This window comes from Aspergillus versicolor (genome assembly GCF_001890125.1).
Source record: "Aspergillus versicolor CBS 583.65 unplaced genomic scaffold ASPVEscaffold_9, whole genome shotgun sequence".
In the NCBI taxonomy this organism is placed as follows: domain Eukaryota; kingdom Fungi; phylum Ascomycota; class Eurotiomycetes; order Eurotiales; family Aspergillaceae; genus Aspergillus; species Aspergillus versicolor.
This window is the reverse complement of record NW_024467532.1, coordinates 801,077-815,729: the sequence shown is the minus strand read 5'-3', so window position 1 is coordinate 815,729 and position 14,653 is coordinate 801,077. Positions and strand designations below refer to the sequence as shown.

The 14,653-nt window shown below is 50.0% G+C and overlaps 9 protein-coding genes across 9 annotated transcripts; 6 read left to right on the top strand and 3 right to left on the bottom strand.

Moving 5' to 3' along the window:
* Window positions 1–54: 54 nt before the first annotated feature.
* Window positions 55–352, bottom strand: ASPVEDRAFT_87010 (Rpo12/RPC10 RNA polymerase subunit family protein; the record flags this gene model as incomplete). Its single annotated transcript, XM_040817955.1, has 2 exons — window positions 55–79; window positions 147–352. 2 exons carry the CDS (start codon window positions 350–352, stop codon window positions 55–57), a joined length of 231 nt encoding a protein of 76 aa, XP_040671431.1.
* A 772-nt stretch (window positions 353–1,124) lies between these two features.
* ASPVEDRAFT_198993 (uncharacterized protein) lies at window positions 1,125–3,530 on the top strand. Its single transcript, XM_040809271.1, has 6 exons — window positions 1,125–1,391; window positions 1,443–1,522; window positions 1,599–1,885; window positions 1,936–2,253; window positions 2,312–2,454; window positions 2,508–3,530. The coding sequence occupies exons 1-6, from the start codon at window positions 1,163–1,165 to the stop codon at window positions 3,329–3,331; spliced, it is 1,881 nt and encodes a 626-aa protein (XP_040671430.1). The 5' UTR covers window positions 1,125–1,162; the 3' UTR covers window positions 3,332–3,530.
* Window positions 3,531–3,925: 395 nt separating this feature from the next.
* On the top strand, window positions 3,926–5,772 carry nar1 (iron-sulfur cluster assembly protein NAR1; the record flags this gene model as incomplete). Its single annotated transcript, XM_040807524.1, has 2 exons — window positions 3,926–4,033; window positions 4,090–5,772. 2 exons carry the CDS (start codon window positions 3,926–3,928, stop codon window positions 5,770–5,772), a joined length of 1,791 nt encoding a protein of 596 aa, XP_040671429.1.
* Window positions 5,773–6,420: 648 nt separating this feature from the next.
* On the top strand, window positions 6,421–7,074 carry ASPVEDRAFT_32029 (putative cell surface protein; the record flags this gene model as incomplete). Its single annotated transcript, XM_040810551.1, has 1 exon — window positions 6,421–7,074. One exon carries the CDS (start codon window positions 6,421–6,423, stop codon window positions 7,072–7,074), a length of 654 nt encoding a protein of 217 aa, XP_040671428.1.
* A 419-nt stretch (window positions 7,075–7,493) lies between these two features.
* Window positions 7,494–8,714, top strand: ASPVEDRAFT_153847 (uncharacterized protein; the record flags this gene model as incomplete). Its single annotated transcript, XM_040808371.1, has 1 exon — window positions 7,494–8,714. The coding sequence occupies exon 1, from the start codon at window positions 7,896–7,898 to the stop codon at window positions 8,712–8,714; it is 819 nt and encodes a 272-aa protein (XP_040671427.1). The 5' UTR covers window positions 7,494–7,895.
* Window positions 8,715–8,843: 129 nt separating this feature from the next.
* On the bottom strand, window positions 8,844–9,706 carry ASPVEDRAFT_32027 (DUF924 family protein; the record flags this gene model as incomplete). Its single annotated transcript, XM_040810550.1, has 2 exons — window positions 8,844–9,474; window positions 9,534–9,706. The coding sequence occupies 2 exons, from the start codon at window positions 9,704–9,706 to the stop codon at window positions 8,844–8,846; spliced, it is 804 nt and encodes a 267-aa protein (XP_040671426.1).
* Window positions 9,707–10,470: 764 nt separating this feature from the next.
* ASPVEDRAFT_64654 (uncharacterized protein) lies at window positions 10,471–11,325 on the top strand (the record flags this gene model as incomplete). Its single annotated transcript, XM_040815741.1, has 1 exon — window positions 10,471–11,325. One exon carries the CDS (start codon window positions 10,471–10,473, stop codon window positions 11,323–11,325), a length of 855 nt encoding a protein of 284 aa, XP_040671425.1.
* A 30-nt stretch (window positions 11,326–11,355) lies between these two features.
* ASPVEDRAFT_138441 (putative formamidopyrimidine-DNA glycosylase) lies at window positions 11,356–12,506 on the bottom strand (the record flags this gene model as incomplete). Its single annotated transcript, XM_040807488.1, has 2 exons — window positions 11,356–11,857; window positions 11,914–12,506. The coding sequence occupies 2 exons, from the start codon at window positions 12,504–12,506 to the stop codon at window positions 11,356–11,358; spliced, it is 1,095 nt and encodes a 364-aa protein (XP_040671424.1).
* A 430-nt stretch (window positions 12,507–12,936) lies between these two features.
* On the top strand, window positions 12,937–13,606 carry ASPVEDRAFT_138397 (MIX23 family protein; the record flags this gene model as incomplete). The annotated part of the gene is made up of 2 exons (XM_040807483.1): window positions 12,937–13,009; window positions 13,095–13,606. The coding sequence occupies 2 exons, from the start codon at window positions 12,937–12,939 to the stop codon at window positions 13,604–13,606; spliced, it is 585 nt and encodes a 194-aa protein (XP_040671423.1).
* Between the last annotated feature and the right edge of the window lie 1,047 nt (window positions 13,607–14,653).

Below are 14,653 nucleotides of genomic sequence, written 5' to 3'. Positions count from 1 at the left end.
AACGAAGAGTGTCATAAGAATCAAATTCGTTCAACACGTCTCAAATGTAACGCTTCACCGCGCCTCGAACTGGACCATCCTACACAGTGGAAAATCAGTATCAAAGCCATCCCACCCCGCCACAGGCACCGTAGAGATGAACTCACCGCTTCGTCCGCTCCTTGTACAAAACACGATGTCCACACTCCTTGCATCGGATCTGATCTCCGCGCTTGAGAGATACGCGGGCGTTGCATTCGCCGCATAGGTAGGCGACAACAGGGCCGTCGAGAGAACCGGCTCCGAGGTTGTCGTTGGTGAAGGCATTTCCACCGCCGCCGAGGGAGGGGACTTGGTAGGCTTCGCGGGACATGGTTGGGGTTTTGAGTGGCGGAATTCGTCAATTCGGAGTATCCAGACTGTCAGACAGGATTCGGTCGGGTGCGCAAAGGATTCTGGCGAGGAAGGCTTCGATGACTTGTCGATTTCTTTCTTTGCTGTTTCGGAGATCTTTTTTTAAAAGTGATTAGTCATTCTATTTTTTCTGGAAGGTCACGTGAATCTAAGCCATTTGATTGATCGGTTGTCTTGCACAAGGAACACCCAGTTATTAACTATACCTCGCCTTGAATAAGTACAGCTTGAACAGCAGGTTAAAAAGCTAAAATATGGATTTAAATATGTAGCGGACAATATAACAGTGTACATTCCTTGTACAACCATATGTCCATATCCTTTCGGGTCCTGGGGTAGAAATGAGTATCTGCCCTACCTTTTGCTGTGGACCACAATTCCCATACATTGCGGAAGGAATGTTCGAAATTATAGACCATACCAGGGCATCTTACGTGAAACTCTTCTCAAATTTTATTGAATAATAAACACCCTAACTGTTCGCATCTGTCACATAGAATTGTCCCACATCCCCACTGAAGAAGGTAGAATGTCCCGCACTTTAATGTGTTGTCCCACAATAAGCTGGGAAATAGGAAGTTGGGACATTCCCACCATGCAGACATAAACTGTGTTAGTACATCTCCACGGGCCCGTAGTCCAAGTCGAGTCATGCGCGTGGTGGGACTACGCGCCAGACGCCCAGGTCGGAGTTGGCTTATCCTCCCAGAGGGCCAACCATCATCCCTGAGCGTTCTTGAAACCTTGAGGGATAACACCACGACATACAATGAGCACTTTCGATGGATGTGAGTCCACTGACGTGGTTATCTGCGGATGTGGACCAACGGGCGCTCTGCTATCGAGCTACCTGGGCCACATGTCTATCAAACACACCGTACTCGAGAGGGAAAGCGGGATTACGACAGACCCCCGAGGAATTGCCCTCGATGAAGATGGAATTCGTTTGCTTCAAGGGGCTGGTATATACAAACAGATTTATACTGAAATTGGAACTTGTATGCTCGCTTCAACTCATCACGTGCAAGGTATACTAATGTAGAGTTTAGGCATGGGCATTTTCAAGTTCATTGGAGGGACACAGCAAGATCTCAGTCGGGAGGCAACTGTCGAGATGGACTTTTCTACGGTTTGTGATCCGATCAACGCTCAGGATTCCACCAGTTCGCCCGTTCCAGTGTCTATTTCTAATACTTTTCTTGAAGACAGAAGGAGGCACTGGTCATGTTGGTTTCATTTGCCATAAACAACCGACTCTGGAGAGACACCTCAGAGACGCCATGACTTCCTCCGGTTTCTGTCAGCTCAGATCCAATTGCACTGTTATAGAAATCCAGCAGGACGAAGCCTGGACGTATTGTCGGTACCGAGACGAAGATGGTGAGGTTCATTCTATACGGTCTCGGTTCTTCGTCGGAGCAGATGGCAAGACGGGATTTACCAGGAAGAAATATCTTGAGCCCCTAGGTATACAAATGGAGCAAGCTCATGAGTACTTCAAATTAAACCCCGGTATCCAGGGAGGTGCTGACTGATATACAGAGCTTTTTATGACGAAACATGGGTAGCGTTGAACTGGGAGATAGCCCTACCTACACAGGAAACGCACCCCAATTTTCCGCTTTGGTCTCTTGGGCATACACCAGAGCAGGTGTACGACCTATTTTTCCCTTCGAACTTCCGTTTTCTGTGCAATCCAAAACGCCCATCTGTCTGTGGGCGCTTTGGTCTCCTATCAGATCGGCTTTGGAGATTCGAATTCGTTGTTTTGGATGGTGAAGACGGAAATGAAATGGCTTCGTTCGAAAAGACACGAGAAATCATATTTCCTTACCTTACTCATACAGGACAGCAGTATGGGTAAGTAACGTTTAACCACACCAGTCATTGGAAACGCATACCTGAGACGTCTTTCCAGACTTTCGCAAGACGTTCAATATCCCGAAGACTGCATCCGCGTCCTTCGGTCAAGGCCATTCCGGTTCTCTGCGCGCTGCTGTAATAGGTGGTCTCACGGTAGAGTTGCTTTGTGCGGCGATGCAGCGCACGTTTTCCCTCCATGTATGCTTTCAGACTCGAAATGGTCGGAGTGGTTGAGCTAACCCTGCATGCAGTCGGCGGCCAAGGTATCGCATCAGGTTTTCGAGATGCCGCGTCCCTGGCCTGGCGCCTTGCTTTACTTTGCCGCCAGGATGAAGCCAGCTCTCAAAGGCACAAACCTGTTCTCGAGAGCTGGTATCTGGAGCGCAAGCAGCAGCTAGAGAGATCTCTTGCCTCGACTATTGCAAATGGAAAATTTGTCTCGGAGACAAACCCGCTGAAGATATTCCTCCGCTCCTGTTATCTGTTCATCATGAACCTGGTCCCTAGCTGGCGACGACAGCTGCGACTCGGTCCCAGGAAGGATGGAATGGTCCGCTACCAGTTCTCGCCAAGGATGCCCTTCATCCCCGATCTCAACGGGGGTTTATGTCTTCCCCAGGTGTACTGTAAGTCTAGCTCCGGGGAGGTTTTCTTTACAGACGACATCATCTTCAATCCGTCCAAGAAGGGACTCTTCCAATTACTTGTTTATCTTCAAACGCCTAGTGAGCTTGGATCCGCTAGAGATATAATATCCGCCATTGAGAGATTATCACGAGGCGAAATTCGGATCGACGAAGCCACATATATTGTTGAGGACGAAGATTGGAACCCAACTGGTGTGCAGGACATGAAATCAGTGTATCAACTGGCAAGCGCGGCAGAGTTCGCGGAGTCTTCGTTATGCGACGGACGCCCCGAACCACGCTATTATGATATGCAGTACCTTGGGAAAGCATTGGGAGGGAGCAAGTATGTGATTGTCCGTCCGGATCGGTTCATATTTGCTGCGTGTAGAAACCTCGAGGAGATTGAGAGTGCAGCTGGAGAAGCGGCGGGATACTTACAAGCCTAAGTTTCTCGCCTACCTTTTGCCAGTGTATTACTAGTATACTAGCAAATGCCCGATATATTATCCCGACTTTATTTCAGGTCCACGGCTTGGGAAGATCGTAATCTGTCAATGTAGTGCCGGGTAATCTGGTCAGTCTTCCTGAGGCCACCTCATCTTAGGGTGAGCAACTCTTATCATGGTGTAGATACGTGGATTCAAGCACTGCAAAACCAATGTTGACATTGGAAGGACTTCGGCGAATCGGTGGCCTCCAATTGACGATCGTGGTTTGGCCGTCATGTGATCCGCTCCTCCGATGCCGGGATTGGAAATCATGGGTGGACCGATTATAATTTCTTATCGTCGATTCGTCCCCCGCGGAGCTTGAACATCAAAATGAGCCCATCGCCACGCAGATGACAAAGCATATATTCTCCCCATCTCTCTTCTGTACCTCTTCCTCTGTTTCTTCTCTTTATATTATATATTTATTTTCGTCCTCTTCTCCTTGGATCATTTCCTACCGAGTATAAAACACCGGGACGAACAGACCTGCAACCCCGCACGTGTATACTTTCTCAGCCGTTATCCAGAGGGGTGTCCTCTGCAGCTACAATGAGCGCGATTCTCTCCGCGGACGACCTGAACGACTTCATTTCTCCAGGCGTCGCTTGTATAAAGCCGGTTGAATCTCTTCCGAAAAAGCAGTCCTCTGATCCAGAGGTAAGTTGGCGGTTTGCCTGAATCGAATGAATGGATATTAACTGGTGGTTGAACAGAACGCATATGAAGTTACCACAGAAGACAAAGTGCAACCCGAAAACCTACCTCCGGCGGAGATCTCTCTCACCGATTGCCTCGCATGTTCCGGCTGTGTGACGTCCGCTGAGGCGGTACTGGTTTCCATGCAGTCGCACGCGGAAGTCCTGAATACCCTCGATGCGCACCCCGAGATCAGATTGACTAGCAACGGGAGTGGAACGGTAGTGGATGATAATGCGCAGACAGCAGATGATGGCCGGATATTTGTTGCCAGCGTCAGTCCTCAGGTGCGCGCAAGTTTGGCAGCCACGTATGGAATTTCTGAGAAGGAGGCAAATCACATAATCCATCAATTTCTGAGTGGTCCGCAAGGATTAAGGGCGGGAGGCAAGCATGGCAGCGGCTTCACCTGGGTAGTTGATACCAATACTTTGAGGGAAGCGGTCTTGGTATTGACAGCCGACGAGGTCAGTCAATCTTTGACATCGAATGCTGGCGATTCAACAATTCCCAAACGACCCGTTCTTTCGTCAGCATGCCCAGGCTGGATCTGCTACGCTGAAAAGACTCATCCGTTCATCCTACCCCACCTATCAAAGCTGAAATCGCCCCAGGCTCTGGCGGGAACTCTTTTGAAGACAGCCATCAGCAAGAGACTTGGTGTACCCGCCTCTCGCATCTGGCATCTGGCAGTCATGCCTTGCTTTGATAAGAAGCTCGAAGCTAGCCGAGAAGAGTTAACCGATGCGGCTTGGAATAGAGTTTCTTCGAGCGAGCCCAACACTCCTGTTCGTGACGTTGACTGTGTCATTACTTCGCGCGAGCTCCTAAGCCTAGCGTCGTCGCGTGGGATTTCACTTCCTACATTACCCATGAATTCTCTTCCTCCGTCATTACGCCCCTCATTCCCTGACCCGACCCTCAGCACTTTTCTTTTCTCAAACAATTCGTCCTCGAGACAGTCAATTGCCTCTGGCACCTCTGGAGGCTACCTTCATAGCGTGCTCCTGGCTTTCCAAGCTCGCAACCCAGGAAGCGAGATTGTCACTCAGCGAGGACGAAATGCGGATGTTGTGGAATACACTCTGGTGTCACCTGAAGGTGAACAAATCCTGAAAGCCGCCCGTTATTATGGATTCAGAAACATCCAAAACCTTGTCCGAAAGCTCAAGCCCGCGCGAGTATCCAGACTTCCAGGAGCCAAGGTAGCCGCCGGTCCAGCAGCCGGAAGCCGACGGCAACCTGTATCACGGAACGGAGCCGGTGGGGGGTCAAGCACGGATTATGCATACGTGGAGGTTATGGCGTGCCCTGGTGGCTGTACCAATGGCGGTGGTCAGATACGGATTGAAGATGCTCGGGAAATCAGTACACCAAGCGGTACTTTAGCAGCACCCGAGGGTTCAAAGCCGTCTCCGCATGAGCAACGCGCGTGGCTTGCCCGCGTGGATGAGGCCTACTATTCAGCGGAGTCGGATGGAGAAGATGAGATGAACAACTCACAGCCACTCTCCGTCGCCGAAAATGAGGGCAGAGTTCACAAAGCAATGCAGTACTGGTCTGCAATGACGGACATACCGCTCTCAACGCTCGCTTACACGACGTACCGCGAGGTGGAGAGCGACGTTGGCAAGCCGGCTGCGCCGAACGACACTACACGAGTGGTTGAGTTGGCAGGAAAGATTGGTGGTGGTTGGTAGTTCGAAGTTGGATGTTACGCTTTACGATATATACCCCGTTTGTACTACATTTCGCATATGGTATATTGCATAGGGTTGCACGGATCATGGACATAGAGTGATGATACCAAGCTGTTTTAATATTCTATCTACTTCTTCATCTCGAGGGTTTGGCAGGCCCCCAATATTTTGTTTAGATTCGCGGGCAACCCCTAGTTATTTGGGGGCCGGAGATTTCAGCACTACCTGACTCGAGCGCAACTCTTTGTTCCTCAGCGCTAGAAATTAGTAGAAAGCAGGAGATTGGACCCTGAACCTCCTGCCTGGAAGGAGATCCAGTCCGATAGGGATTTTTGGCGCTAAAGAAGCGGCAGCCTATTTTAGGGTTCCTTCGATTCCCCCATCGCCGGGTCTGGCCCGAAAAGAGAAGGTGGATATAAAGGATCCTGAAGTCTCCCCCGTGCCTTCCTCGCGCGACGAGCTTTTCTCACTCTGCCGCCGCTGTTTGTTTTGCTTCAGCTCTCTCTCGTTCAATTTAGTCAATCGGTCACTCATTCAGCCATCCAACTGAGTCACTCTTTATACTTCACATACTCTATTCTATTGCTCCACACTTGTCTCACTCCACCACAAGCCCTATCCAAATATCAACCGTTAGACGCCTCCAAAATGAAGCCCACCTTCTTTTCTCTCCTTCCAGCCACCCTCTCTCTCCTGGGTACTGCCCATGCCCGGACCGATCTGGAGGGCTGCATCTCCTCTGCAACTACAAACCAATGGCACGAAGCTTCGATGATCTGGTACATCGAAGACACTGGCGAGATCTGCGACATCCCCGACTGTGGCGGCGGCCGTGCACCTCCCAAGTATAATAACCCGGCTTGCCCGAATTACACCGGCACTGCGACCTATGAGCCTAGCTACCTCGAGGGATACGGGCCAGGTGCTACTGCCACGAAGACGACCGCGAGGGAGACAGGTGCTGAGTCTACTGCTACCGGAACTATCGATAAAAATGAGGACGACGATGAGACCTTTAAAGTCGCCTCAACCGACCACGGAAGTGTAACAATTACCTCGACGCCGGTCCCTACCGGTCATTCCTCTGGCGTGCATGACGGAGGTTCGAAGGGCAGCTCAAGTGCAAACGACAGCTCGAGCGCCATTCAAGGCTCCACTTTGGCTTCATCGGCTCAGGAACTGTCACCTTCACCGTCAAACACCCCTGCAAACTTTACAGAATCTGATGTAAATGCTGCAGAGTCGCTGGGGTTCAATGCTGGTCTTGGGGCCGTTGGCCTGCTTGCTGCTTTTGTGCTTTAAAGTGTTTCATAGCTTGGTGATGTGCTACTGATGCATTGGAGTTTCCTTTCTGCCTTGTATGAGTCAGTCCACTGTTGGAATTCAGCAGAATTTGACTGTAGATTGGTGTACGTTTAGGTGCATTGAGCCAGCCCTTGTCCGTTAGATAGATAGATATGTACCTAATACAAGCGAAAGAGCCAAACAAGATTTGGTTTCTCAGTGAATATCCAAAGAAATGCGCCGTCTCACTTCGGAATTTACTCAGCAACGTATACTTTAAAATCTGATGGACTAGTCTTCTTTATAGAGTGTCAAAGTGATGCCTATGCCAGTAACTGAATTATGCTGCCAATTGAATGAGGGTTTGATGCGTACAATCTTCCAGTTAATATCACGATTGAATGAGAAACTACTATTTTGGTGGCTATCGAGGGAAGCCGTGTAGCGAGCACCAATGCCCAGGCGGTGCCCCTCCATACAAACAGAGGACGCAAGCACTTCACCCACATTTGTGGATGTCTTTACCAATCTAGATATCGAGGTGTGGGATCCTCCGTTTGCATGGAGGGGAAGCAGCCATTCACTCATGTCGGACAAGGATAGCTCGCTTATCCTTAGTACCCTTTCCACCAGGTATAAATAAAGGCTTCTTCTTGGGAAATGCCCAAATGGGCCTCATCCACTTCTTGACCGTTTCCTTCCTCAGCATATACCGGTACTGGTAAGTCCCCATCAAGCCCTCATATACAGCTTCACTCACTCACAACCACCACCAAGTCTTAGATACATACCCCCCTCAACACAACTTCCACCCAGCAACCTACATCCAACCAGACAAAATGTCGGCCTTATCCAAAACTCAATCTAGCTCCAAAGTCCTCCGCATTGGCGTCGTCCTCTTCCCGGGCTTTGATGCCCTCGATGCCTTCGGCCCTATGGACTGCCTGAACGCTCTCTCCTCAAAACGCCATATAACACTCTCTATCCTCTCGCACACCCTCGGTCCGGTCTCAACCAAATCCCCTTTCGCGCGACGATCCATTGGCCAGTCCATCATGCCAACACACACCTTCGTCGATGCACCGACCCTCGACGTTCTCATTGTCCCCGGGGGCGCCGGCACCCACTGCCTCGGAAGCGAGCCCGTCGAAGCCGCGATCAACTTTATTGCGGCCTCCTACCCGAGCCTCAAATACCTGATTGCAATTCGGAAGGGGTGCGGTCTGGTAGCGCTATCCGGTGTGTTCAGTATGAACATGGCGACCAAAAAAGGTAAAAACGGTACGCTGGATACCAAGCCAGCCAGCAAGGAGGTTACAAAGTCCGTGGTCAAAGTGGAGGAGACGGAGAAGAAGATAATTGAGAAAGCTAGTAAGCTTGAGAAGATAGTGAATGGGTGCAAAGGACAGGTCGACGTGCGTGCTGACTGGGCTGCTGGCGCGAAATGGATGGTCCATAAGAATATCTGGACTGCCTCGCGCGGCAATAGCAATGTGGGGATTGATATTATTTTGGCCTGGTTGGAGCAGGTGTACGGTGAGTGGGTTGCGGGTGACATTGCTGCGCAGATGGAGTACGAGAGGCGTGGGGATGCTAGGGTGGATTATTTCGAGGCCTTCAATGCCATGCAGGAGAACGGCAACAACTGGGGGTGGTAGACAGGAGGATTGGTTTGGAGATGTTATTGTGTATTGCGTGTGCATGCGTGTCTATGCCCTGGTGTATGCTAGTATATGCTAAATGCGTGTATGTACAAGTGGTAGTAGCATGATGGAGTAGGTTGGCAATCAACTGAAGGAGATGTTCGCTTCCTGAAGGAACTTCTCCTCGTCCGGTGTTGTTGTCCTCCCTAATACCTTGTTCCGATAGGGATAGCGTCCAAACTGCGCAATAATGTCATAATGTTCCTTTTGGAACTTGAAATTCTGCGCCGAGATCGCCTCAACGGCTTTCCTGTTGCCCGCGAGGATTTCACGATCCGCTAAATCCTTCTCACCTAGCCCTTCTGCCGGCTGCTCATCTAGAAGACGACTAACATCTCCATCCATTTCACGGTATTTCTCCAGCATGATTTCCTGATGGCTCAGAGTCTCCGAGTGCATCAATGGAAGATAGAACCAGTGTCGCAAAGCAAGGCGGTAGCGTACGTCCGGACTGTACTCAATCTTCTTCTCAAGGGCCCGAAGCGTAATGAACCGGGAGATGGGGTCGAAGAATGAAAATACGAGCGCAGCTTCTTCACCGCGGTAGCAGTTGCGTGGGAGCTGGTCGAGGAAAATGATTAACCCAAGCCAGTCTAATGCCGACTCAGGGTTGACCAGTTCCAGGATTTGCTGAGCTTGAGCTTCAACCTGCTCCTGCGTCTGTAGCTCTGGGCGTGCTTGGTGAATGGCGGCTAGGATTGGCTTGAATTGGGTTCTGTAGTTTATCAGTATACTTCTCGAGTTGTCTTAAAGCATAGGCCTTGGGTGTCTCACGCGCATTCAAGATCGAAACCGGCGTCTTTGGTGAACCAGGGCTTAAACACCTCTTGTGTTGGGAGCGTGAGATTTTGGTCATGTTCGACATGCTGGAACCAGAAGTCGTACACACGGTTTGGGACAGAAGGATGGAGGAACTTCGCTAGGTCAACCTTTGGCTCGTTGGACATTTTTGGTTCTTGTTTCCTTGGGCCGGTGTGTATGGCCCTGGTTCCAGGAATTGGACAGAAAACTGGTTTCCTTATGGGTAATGAGGGTGACGACAACTTGCTTCTCAACGTAGTCTGAGGTCGAAGGGTGAGTAGTCGTCTGTAAGCTGATCTTTGACGGAGTACCGGCAGCATGACGTCGTAGTAAACAATGGCTGTCGGCAATTGAGAGTCAGAATATGCGGAGATTCTCTCGGTATTTAAATGCAATCCTCTGCCCTGCTCTAACGATTGAACCTTTTTTTCTAGTCTCTAAGTGCCTGTCGATCCAAATTGGTCATCGTCGAACCGTGAACAACCAATGTTGTCCCTTGCATTACGTCATTTACTCGGCCCTCGCGCATTTGAGCTCCGTGTTTATATAAGCAATCTCTCTGCCTCAGGCAGTATTTGTATCAAGCCATGTCGTCTCAGGAACAAACTGTATCTCGAAATTTATTTAGCTTATTTGTAAGTGCTGTGGTTAAAGCGCAAAAGAGTAAGTGAATGAGGTATGGTGACTCATCATGCTCGCCAAGTGTCTCACGCTCTCATTCACCCAGTGGTGAGGAGGTTGCCTTGCCAGCTGAACACGAGCGCCTGCCTATCTAAGCCGCACACGAGTCTCCAAGGTAACTCAACTCAGCCTCTCAATGAGTCAGATACCTCTCAGGCCATTGTACATAAAGAGGTTATTGACTCCCACTCGAAAAGCAGCGATGGCATCTTTTTCAACTCATCAAACAATGTTGAACTTCAGTGCTGCATCAAACAATAGAAGGGCGATTCTCCAGGCGACCGCAGAGGAGACCATCAAACACATTCCCACTGTGCTCCAGCTCAGACCAGATGCTCCACCTACTGGATACATTTGCCTGCCAAGCAGGTATACTCCGCTGAGCTCGAGGTTCTTCCCAAATCTCAGTACTCGAGTGCAGGTTGTCAACCGTGACAGCTACGATGTTGCTATTCAACTTACTAACTCGCGGGCAGCCAACAATGGAGATACGAAACCGGTCTGTGTGCTCAATATGGCCAGTGAATACCACGCTGGTGGCGGCTGGCTGAAAGGATCCATGGCCCAAGAAGAGGCTCTCTGCTATCGAAGCACCCTAAGCGCAACACTCAAGAAACGATTCTATCCGTTGAAGTTGCGGGAAGCCATTTATTCACCAACGGTTGTGGTCTTCCGCGAAAACTACAACAACAATCACCAAATCATGGATATCCAACGACCTCAGAGTCTGCCTGTTGTGAGCGTCATCAGTGTGGCGGCCGTCAGAAATCCAGGCGTGAATACCCATGTCTCTCCGCCTAGTTATCAGGACCCCAATGACCGGATGACAATGATGGAGAAGATGCGAGTTACCCTTCGCGTTGCTGTGCATAATAGGCACCGCAGCCTGGTTCTCGGTGCCCTGGGGTGTGGCGCTTTCAGGAACCCGAATGAAGAGGTTGCGAATTGTTGGTTTGACGTTCTACAAGAGCAAGAGTTCCGAGGATGGTTTAACAACATTATATTCGCTGTGTTGAAGGATACAAACCAAGGAGACGACAACTTTACGGTGTTCCATAGGAAATTGGACGGGCTCCTAGTCTAACCTCTCAGGATGCGAGTCGCCAAAACATCATTACTTTCTGTTTCGTGTTGAGCGTCGTCTTGTTGATGAACTCTCCGTCTCTTTGCCTTCATCTTCATCATCTTCAGCCTTAATCATCTGTTTTCCCTCCTTCTTCGCCACCTTTGCCTTGGTGCTCGGTGCCTCTTTCTTCGGAGCTGTCCGTTTTCGCTTGGCTTCAGGCTCATCACTGCTTCCATCCTCTTCCTTCACATCACCTGCGACAGGGCCAGTCTTCTTCTGCACGCTTGGGACCACAGCACTGGTTCTGCCGCCCACAGTGAGAAAGGTGATTTTATCCCCGTTTGGCAGGACGGATGTTTTGTTCTTCTTGCCCTTACTCCACCGATGTTTGAACAGCCAGTGTTCAGGGAACTTGTCTGAGTCCGCTAATACCTCGGTGGAGGTAGTACAGACATAATGAGTGGCGGAGTGGAGTTCTTTGACTTGGTCATCTGTCAGCGTGTTGCTGTATTGTTCAGGGTGTATTTTAGCGTGGTATAGAATCTCATCGCTGAATTAAGAGTCAGTCAATCGACCAAAATATCCAATCTCGTAGAGCAAACTAACGCCATCCAATTGCCAATGCCACTGATATTCGCTTGGTCAAGAAGAAGCGCCTTGACCGGCACCTTCTTGCTCCTCAGCTTAATACCCAACCAGTCCTCCGTAACCACGTCCTTGTCGGCGAGAGGATCTGGCCCATTCTCCTTAAGAGGTGTGTACTTTCGAATCTCATCCGCCGGGCAATCCACCAACCGAATCCGCGCCAATCTGCGGAAGTCAACAAAGGCAGCCTCGGTCTTTGGGTCTCCATCGGTTTCTAGAAGAAACTTCCAATACTTCGGCGGCCACTGCTTATCCTCTGGCTTGTCCGTCCGGTAGTAGTATGTATCAGCATCGCGAATCTTAAGCCACCCTGCCATGCCGAAATGCATTACGGCATGCGGCGGGGAAGACATTGCGATCCAAAAGTATTTCCCCTGCTGCCCAGCACCAACCACTTTCTTGCCCTCCATCACCTTTTGAAATTCGGCGGCACTCGTACCTACCTTGCCGTATATAATGTCATCGTTTTGAGTGGTCACTTTGCTTAGGGTCTTGCCGACGAGATGTTGGCGGATGAAATGCACAATGCGGTGGATTTCAGCTAGCTCAGGCATCGCTCTATTTGTAATTAAAAGTACGTCCAAACAGGCGAATATGATAAACAAAAGCTGTAAAAGATGAATTCAGGTTGAAAGGGGTTGTCAGCTCCTCAACACGAGCTTCAACGCGTTATGGGCCACGAAGTCACATGACATGGAAGCTCATCAGCGGGTGGCATCTGAATGACATCCGATGCTTTACTCGACAGGCAGATTCTTGCGACCTTCGCATTTGCTGGCGAAATAACTTCTTCAAACTCTCTATATTTTGCTAACTCAACACCTAAGCTTTCTATTAAGCCTGGTCGGGACGCTCTTGTTACTCCCGAAATCAAACCGCTAGCTTCTCAAACTCCTTGTCGCACTTCGATCATTCAATCTGGAGTGGTTCTGGAACACAGCGGCGAAAGCGGAGCAGCAAAAGGGGGTTGCTGAGAGCCGGAAGATGCCACGGGCTTCCTCTACACCGGCTCCAGAGCTGAGTCCGCAATTCTGTTTCAATGAGCGGGTACTTCGAGGTATGTCTTGCGCCCTACGTCGGTTCCTTTCCATTACGAAGCAGCAGAGCCAGAACTTACCGGTGTACACTCGGATTTAAAACAGACTTCCTAAGCCTTTCCAGATCCACGATAGATGACTCGATAACGCAAAACCTGAATGCGCTTTTCACGCCCGCCCGCGAGGGCTTCGACCCGTCCTCCACAGCTATACGGCAAACAGACTCGAAAGCCGGACGAGTAATGGACTCCACTGCCTGCCAAGGGTTCAAGGATAAAGTGCTATTCCCGTCATGGCAGACGAGATCGGATGTGCTTACATATTGCGCTGGCGTTGCTACGAGCCCTGATCCGGATGACCCGGATCTTATACTTCGGCAGACGGAATCTGCGAGGGATCGAGAACGTGTCGTAGATGAGCGGTTGGATCCGTACTCTGCAAGGTTCTTTCCACGAGAGGCTCGCACAGAGTCCCTGGCGAATCTGGTGCGGAATCAGCGGACCGTTGAAGAGATTATACGCTCACGAACCTGGGGACTCGTTTCGGAACGATGCGGTGGTTCCTCCGAGGGTTGGGAGGAAGCTCTCAATAAGTGGCGTGAAAAGAATCAGCCATAGGCTTCCTTTTAAGGTATTGCATGTTACGACGAAAGCATAGTGAAGGTTTGAAAAGCGCTGATCTTCCTCGACATCTCAATTCTGTATCTAATGTGTATATAAAGTTATTTGGACTCAGAACTTCCCTTTCAAATATGCTCTGCAGTGTGCTCTTGAGATGATTGATTGGCTTTCCAATCCGGGGTGCATGGAGTGGTAGATAGCCTGGGTTATTCCTTAGCTCGAATTATTGTAGATACTACTACCGTCCGCGAGTAGTTGATCGGTGCCAATCATCCACCAGACATCAGAATGTCGGCTTTTTAGTAAAGCGACAGGGCACCGAAAAGGCAGAGGCTTAGTTCTGATGTCGTTGCAGTTGGGGTCTGACTGTGGTGAAATCAGTCCGAGACTCCGGGGGCGCCTGCAGCAAGACCTGGTCAAGGTCACACTGTTAAACGCATATATGGGACATTGCATATGCCGGCTGCGGGACTGGCCAAAAGTGGCAGGTTTGAATTCGACTTTTCTGGGCCATAGGTATATTCCATATCAGGCGGACTGTGTACGACATTCCCTTTTCCGGGGATAATAAATCCATAAAAATTTCAACACCAAGATGCACAGGCGATAAGGTTCCTAGGGTGCTTATTCACTAGACCTCCAGACACGAAGACTACCGAGACCGTTCTGAACCTTGCTTCTTTGTATGGGTACCCCGAGCTGTGCAACAAAGGCAGGCCCAATATGGAGAGGCTTCTAGTACTCACAACTACAACGTCAGCGATGAACATAGGGTTATAACTGTTGCGTCAATATTGGATTGGCAAATCCGCAAACCCTGATATAACACTCCTCGGGACGATTGTGTCCGTTGTTAGAACCTGGCCTAGGTGGTTCAATGGTGGCAGATTCTGCAGGATATGGAGAATCTGCGTGTAACCTGAGCATTAATGAGACACCTAGATTATCTTGTGTGCCAAATTAGATTATCAGTTGACGGCTTTTCGATGTGCAGTTCCACCAAGAATTCAGCCACGCATTAGAACTGCCACCCCCCAATGGGTC